General features: G+C 35.7%; 1 protein-coding gene across 3 annotated transcripts; it reads left to right on the plus strand.

The window, feature by feature from the left end:
• The first annotated feature begins 841 nt into the window (after positions 1 to 841).
• On the plus strand, positions 842 to 7,204 carry LOC149198461 (uncharacterized). 3 transcript variants are annotated; one of them, XR_016253723.1, is made up of 6 exons: positions 842 to 1,127; positions 5,189 to 5,356; positions 5,473 to 5,630; positions 5,974 to 6,040; positions 6,426 to 6,622; positions 6,852 to 7,204. XR_016253723.1 is itself a non-coding variant. In XM_089402065.1 (5 exons), the coding sequence occupies exons 2-5, from the start codon at positions 5,225 to 5,227 to the stop codon at positions 6,522 to 6,524; spliced, it is 456 nt and encodes a 151-aa protein (XP_089258191.1). In that variant the 5' UTR covers positions 842 to 1,127; positions 5,189 to 5,224; the 3' UTR covers positions 6,525 to 6,790. The 3 variants fall into 3 exon arrangements, 2 of the variants coding, with proteins under 2 accessions (XP_089258191.1, XP_089258192.1); XM_089402065.1 differs by lacking the exon at positions 6,852 to 7,204 and having other exon boundaries at positions 6,426 to 6,790; XM_089402066.1 differs by lacking the exons at positions 842 to 1,127; positions 6,852 to 7,204 and adding an exon at positions 4,377 to 4,625 and having other exon boundaries at positions 6,426 to 6,790.
• The last annotated feature ends 468 nt before the right edge of the window (positions 7,205 to 7,672 follow it).

Raw genomic sequence — 7,672 nt, forward strand, 5'->3', positions numbered from 1 at the left:
GCTGCAATTTCCCTTTTCCCTCCTAAGTTCCAATGCCAAAATTGCCTCCTCTTCCAAAAATCGTCTCTAATGTGGAAAATCAAAATTGAGGATATTACCACTATTCATGTTTTATTTATCAAGATTTACTTCAAGTTGTTCATGAATGTATTCAACAATTACTTCTAGTAACCTTAGTTGCAAGCATAAAGTCATTGATATTTCCCGAACTCAAAAATCACATATCCCCACAAAGCATCCCCACATCATATAAGTTGAGGTTGAGAACGATCAAGTTTTTCAAAGGTTTGAATATTACTATAGGTATTTATGGTTGCATTTAGATTTTTTCAATATATATATTAAGGGTGTGGATATTCTTCATTGGAATCAATTGATACCATTACGATAATGCACACAAAAAAACATTTATGAAGCTTTGTTACAAGAAAAAGAAAATCACATTGCAAGATTTCTCTTACTAAACTATAAGGGCCTAAGTTAGCACGTGAAGAAAAAATTTCTCTTACTAAATTATAACGGCCTAAGTTAGAACATGAAGAAATCTTTTTGGGCAAGCTGCTTCTTTTATCAACAAGATCTGAGTCCACTAGTTGAGAATCATAGGGATCCTTTTGCAAGTCCATAGGTCATGATTCAATATTTCTTTCGCATGCACAGTGTCATTTAACTAGAACAACAAGAAGGCCTTAGCTTCTGTGTGTGCGTGCAATTCAATCCATCATAAGGCCCCCAAACTTCATGGACCCGATTAGGAATAACCACTTCGAAGTATACGCTTCCCATAAAATATTTAAATATAAAATCATCGAAAAATTCGTAACATAAACTAGCATATTGAAGCTCAAAAAACACAGGATCTGGAGAGGATCATTACCTCACCATACATCTTGGAGATGAATTACCTCACCATAATACCGAAAGATATACCTCACACGCAGAGTATTTTTTTCCCAAACAACTAACAATTCTTAAATGAATACTTTTATACCGTTATAATAACTTCATGAATACGACAATCTGACTCATCAAATTCCAACCTATTCATGTTTGGTGTTGAAAAAAGTCCCTAGCAGGCGAAGGTAGCGGATCAGAGCTCAGAAGATTTCGTGCGACTTTTATACCAGGTAATGTAATGCGGCGATGCCAGGAGAAGTATGATACATAGTTCCCAGATTTAGAAGAAATTTATAGAATTTATACCTAACTCTGAGAATTTTCACTTGAATTCAAGGATAGTTCGTTTTTTTTGTTTCTTTGTTTTTTCGTTTATCTATCTACCATTATGATAATAAGCATAGTGACCTATCGACAGATGCAGTGTTTTGTTTATGAATTGGTAGTGCTATTACAATAGAAAAAAATAGGGCGAATTATGATATTTTCTCTGTTGGGACTATTAAGGAATTTTGGGTTCTGAAAGTCTAGGGTTTAATTCCTTTGGTCAAATTTTAAGGATTAGAGTAAAAGCAGTCTAAAGGGATTAGGGTGTTTGGGCGGACAAGGAGCATGCAACGAGATCAATATGGCTGAATATGTTCTGGTGGAGTTAATGGATAATCATAATCCATTTATTGGTATATAGGTCCACGAAGGGTAAAACATGCAGGTTATATGTTAATTGCTATGCCCTGCTAGTATTCCACAGTCCTGTTATTTCCTTATTGGTCTGACACTGCTTTTGCTTGGTTCGGTATACAACAATTTTATAAAGGCTCTTTCGGTCTCTGTAAAACGTCAGTCTTGGTCACGTTCTCATAAAAATGTGTGAAGTCGGAAGTATTATCATTGAACCAATATTATTCTTCATACTTAGTGAGAGGCTGTTGTAGTACATGCATTGTTTCAGCATGACCTGCAAAGGAAACACAATCAAATTAGAGATTTGTTGAGGCCTGAGGCTCAAACTAACGCCATAACGCCATATGTATTAGGTACCTGTGTTCTAACCATTGTGAGGTAAGGCTGAGGTTTGAACAGGTCTATCATTATATGTACTGACATTGTAGATAATATTGAATGAATGATTCAAAGTTATTTTATGCGTTTTAGTAGTTTGGAATATGGGAGAAGCTCAATGTTCTCCATACTTTTGGTTATATGATCATGGTTTTACGTTTTACTGTTTATTCCTAATCAATCCCAAAATTCAAATATACAATCCAATCACACAGGGTGAACCCATATTGTACTCATATCCAACCCTTAGCATCCTTGTCGAGGTCATGACTAATTAAAAAAAATCAAAATGGTTACCAAGTCCAATGCCAAATGGCACCAAATACAGATGAGCCTGGAAGGCCATGCTCCTATGTTACCAGGTTTGCGTCCCCTGCCTCGAGGAATGTGGACAAGACAGCCATGCGCCCCTGCCCTTGGTGTGCGTTCGGTAGTGCCCCTTGAAATCATTGATCTGTTTCTTTATTCTGTATATTTTTATCAAGAACTGTGAGGTATTGTACAGCCTAGGGTGGGGAAGATCTCTGTGTCTATATCCCCGTTTAGAATCAAATCATACGAAAAAAGAGCGGGCCTACGTGTAAGTGTGTTGCTCATAAAATAACATGAAAAAAGATCCAACCTCAATTACCATAATATAAAACAATTATAAAGATTAAAAGGGCCTAGATTTGTAGGTGAGATGGTTTGTCCAACCTTCTAGGGTCATTTGGGACTCTGGAAGTTCTTGAGTGAGTTTAAGATCAAAGTACACTGAGTTAGTTAAATGCTCAACAATGTGGAGGTTTCTTGGTCTTGAAGAAGTGTATGGCCCCTGTGAGCCTACTGCTCTGTTATCTCTGTTATTCCTGGATAGGATGGAAAATATTAATCCCAGCTTGAGTGGCCTGATGGAGACCTCGCCGCCAATGGGAAAAATATCAAGCATTAAAAGTTGGTTTTATGCAAGTGTTTTTACATTTAGACCTTTATCCGATCACACAGGTTATACTTTCTTTCTCCCTTTTTTTTGTTTTTTTTATTCTTTCGAGGATATATCTGGGCAGATCAACCTGAAGCGATCACATCCCATAGCAGAGCTTAACACCAAGGGCATCGAAAAGAATTGACCCTGTGTCCTCCATTGATGAGGTGCTTTAGCAATGGGAACTCAACCAATTGAGCTAACCCTCAAGGCATCTCACAAGTTATACCTATGAGAACTTCAGTCTGAAATAACTGCTGACAAGTTGTGATGTAGTTATGCAAAATATTCATTAGCTTTTACGATGCATAGCCATTGCCTGATATGAAATGCAGCCAATGACTGCTCATTTTCTCAGGAGTGATTTCAATCTTTGATTTGATGGAGTGCTGCTGTTACAGGGCATCTATTTTGACATGCTATAGCATTCTGCAGGCTTTCATCTATGTTTTAAGGAATCTTGCACAAAGTCCCGGCTCCCATGCTTAGAGTCTTGGAAGAAGTTCATTTGTGACATGATTGGAAAAAGGTTGCATGTCACAAATTCTTCATGACTGCTGAAGCCTGAAAGTGTTTATAGGTGGGACAGTTTTCCTCGTATGCAATTTAGCTCATTATGACTATTTCCTTTAGTTGTCTCATTTTGTTAGTTCTGTTTTTAGATTTTTACATATCATACACATTTATATGTGTGTGACGCAACTTCAAAAACGGCATCCTGAAATGTATACCTACACTGTCAAGCCCTGCTTTCCTTGCCACGCCCTTGTGCCAGGTTGAACTGTACTATACCTGGGTCATAGCACCTAGCTAACGATGATTCCGTGAGGCATATACCTTAATTGTGCATTAACCGAATTCAATCAACAGTTAATCGAATTTAATTATTTTGTGGAATCTTGTACATCGGGATTTGGTTTGATGGATAAATTAGAATTAGAAGAAATGTCATTGGGGATTTGGTTTGATGGTAAAGAGGAGTTTTTCATACACCACCAAGGGGGTGGTTCAAATCCCCTAGAGACAATTTACGCCTGTCTTATGTGATGCGGCTTGTTTCATGCAGTTGGGGCCAGGTACAAGTCCTATGCGACATTGGTGGAATAGATCCCCCACCTGTGGCTTCCCAGCTGAGGGATCCTTTCAAGCGTTGTAATCAGCTACATTCCATTGCCATTTCCCAAAATGGGAAGACCACACTTGCCACAGTGATAATCATAAATATATAATCATAACTTTCTTCTTAAAAAGAATTAGAATAAAAATTCCCCAAATTTAGCGAAACAATTTATTAATGTTTGTAGCCTTTGTGGTCAACTGAATTTTCAGAACTTCCCAGTAGATAGATAAGATACCCCTTGGATTCCTTCTACCAGAAACAAAGACTACACTGACTAGGACAAACCTAACTACCAGTAATTTCAAATTTCGAATGCAGCCTAAATAGATAAGACGGAAGGCACAAAGCTGGGAAGGCATTAATGAATGAGAGAATCAGTGTGGGAAGGCAGATGGTATTGATAGTTCATCTCCTTTTCTAAAACCTGGAATTCGATGACATTTACGATTAGAGTGAAGAGCTTCCTGAAGGATTCATTGCCAGAGCCAGATTCCTGGAGTTCTTGAGTTTTGACACTAAAGTGTGGCTGAAGCCTTCTCTTTTATGCAACTGTTCACTGTCGGTTGTTGGACTTCGACTCAGGTGTAGTTAAATCTTCTCTCTGGTATAGCTCTCTTTTATTTTCTCACGCTACTTATTAATAGTAAGGTATGTCTTTAAGGATAATTCCAGAATGGTTTAATAATGAGTTAAAATTTAAACTTATTAAGCTAGTCCTGTGGCAAGTAACCGTTTAGATGTGAATGTTTGTGCTTTCTTGGAGAAGGTCTCTTTGAAGTTTAACTACTTAGATTTATTATTTTAGGTGGTTTTCAATTGCATTCTTCGCCCTTTGATGTTAATGCTTTTAGACCAAACATTGCTACTTTCAAGCAAAGTCTATTTAATGTGTCGTACTACTTAAAATGATTTATGGTGGTATTTGATAATGTTATGCATAATTTCTGAAAAAATATCCTAGATATTGGCATATTGAACTTGCTTAGACTATCTTGATTCTTAGCTATCTTCACAGCATATATGTTTTGTTTTTAGGAAGCATTCTTCTGTATTGTATACCATCAAGCTGTTTGATATGTTCCATGAGTTGCACACTATTGCATTAGTACTTACAAGATGCGTTGTTGCCCTTTGCTTGCGTGCAGAGGCAGAGGGAAATTTGATTGTTTTTCAACACAGAAATGAGCTATCTGTTACAGACTCTTACAAGGAAACAGGATGTTGACAAGCTTATCAGGGATACATTGGACAAAGTTTTGGTTCTCCGATTTGGAAGGGCCACAGATGTTGTTTGCATGCAGCTTGATGAAATTGTACTCTTCTTCTAATCATCCTGACTCATTTTTCAGTTTTTTATCAAAGATGCTCATGTTTTGGTTATGTTGGTATTTTAATTTTTTGTTTTCTCTCATTTTTTCTGTGGCCACAGCTTGCAAAAACTGTACGTGAAGTTTCCAAGTTTGCATCGATAGCTTTGGTGGATGTTGATGCAGAGGAAATCCAAGTTTATCTCAAGTACTTTGACATCAGTTTGATACCTGCTACAATCTTCTTCTTTAATGCGCATCATATGAAGATGGATTCAGGGTATTTCACTGTTCCTGCATTCTGTTTTGTAGGTTTTATACATCATGATGTTTCCTTGTTTGTTTCTCTGGTAGGAATATTTGCGACCAACGATGTTGTGAATTAGCTCATGAGAATAGATATTTTATGATCAACGTTTGCCTGTGAGAATCAGTTTTAGATGTACAATAAGATCTTTATTATGTCAAATTGTGTTATCAAGATGAGGAGGAATATTCAAGTTTGACTAAATTTAGTTAAAAAATATTGTTTTGGCTTGTTTACTTAATGCTCAAGTAGAGTTTGGAAAAGTTATTCTCATTGTGCAGGGACATTGATAAAATGTAATCCTGCCTTCAAACAGAACTCCAGATCATACTAAATGGATTGGTGCTTTCCATCAAAAGCAAGACTTCATTGATGTTGTGGAGGTATGTGTTTAAAATTGATTTTTTTAGCAAATTTGAATTGCTGTCTTATTACACATTTTTTTCCCTCTTTCAATATGCCAATCTTTAATTTATTATGAGTAATTTCTTTATTTTGGGACACATTAGTCACTGGGAAACTAGCAAACCACTAGTCGTTTATTTGTTATGGGGTTTTATTTGTTGAGGTGTTATATTTTAGAGACTGGCATGAAGATTCATTGATTGAAAACTTCTTTACAAAGCTATTCAATCTAGGGCATTTTATATACGTTATTTTCTGGAGGATTTTCAAGTCATATTAATGTTTTTTTATAGGGCATCATTAATCCTAGCTTCGGAGTGTGATTTTACATTTTCATGATTTTTCTTTCCTCTCTTTATGCAGGCGATTTTCAGGGGAGCAATGAAAGGCAAATTGATTGTCAGATGTCCATTGCCCACAGAGAGAGTTCCAAAATTCGAACTTCTTTATATGAATATTTAGTCTATGACTAATGTAACAATGTTCTATGGCTTCAGAAAAAGAGGAGGCTATAATAGCAAAAATTCCGCTTAGTACTAGCTTTATAAATGCTCAGGCAGGGTATGTTTACGTCATACATTATATTTTGAGAAAATCCTGAATGTCCAGCATGTAACAAAGACAGTTTTCCTTTATCTGCAAAATACCGAGTTATCTTTGTATTTGCAACAACATCAATGGCAACTTATTCCCAGGGAATCTCATGAATGGGGTTTCTCTTTCTGTTTTTTCAGTCTTTTTACATTGTCCATTCGCATTTTGAGGCTTTTCTCTTCCCCTCTTTATGCTGGTGATTTTCAGAGGAGCAATGGAAGGCAAATTGATTATCAGATGTCCATTGCTCTCAGAGATAGTTCCAAAGTTTGCACTACTTTATAGGGATATTTAGCCTATGACTAATATTGTATGGCTTGGGGATAAAGAGGAGGCTAAAATAGTAACAATTTCTCCTAGTGCTAACTTTATAATATTCAGGCAGGCTGTTTCAGCATCATCCATTATATTTTGAGAAAAGCCTTTGGTCCAATATATAAAAAAGGCAGTTTTCCTTTATACTGCAAAATACTGAGTTATCTTTGTGTTTGCAGCAACATTACTGGAAACTTGTTCCAAGGGAATCTTATGAATGGTGTTTCGGTTTCTCTTTGTGGTTTTTCAGTGTTTAGTTTTTTTAACATCGTCAGTATACCAGTCTTTAGAGGATAGTAAAAACTACCATAGCAATATCAAGCTGTTTCACTTTAACCAATAAATATTTTCTGACACCGTAATGTCAATTTCAAATCTCAAAGACAATAAATTCAATATACCTTGTAAACAGCTTGTGAGAGTATTGGAAGAACGATGTTTGTAAGAGAATATTAAACAATTTATTAAGACGAGTTTTTATCGTTCTTTATCTTAGATATTGAATATTATAGTTGTGTATTAAATAATATAAATTATTGAATATTAAAGTTGTACTACCAAATAATATAAGTTAATAACATATTATTATGCATGTTATGATAATAGTAGAGGTGGTTTAACAAAAATAAATGTTATAAGAAAACTTATACACTATAATGATATGATCTTATAAATTATTTGATTTTACAAGGAAATGGATA

This window comes from Pinus tabuliformis, chromosome 2_1 (assembly GCF_031772625.1).
Source record: "Pinus tabuliformis cultivar Carrire ecotype Pingquan chromosome 2_1, CPIR1, whole genome shotgun sequence".
Lineage (NCBI taxonomy): Eukaryota > Viridiplantae > Streptophyta > Pinopsida > Pinales > Pinaceae > Pinus > Pinus tabuliformis.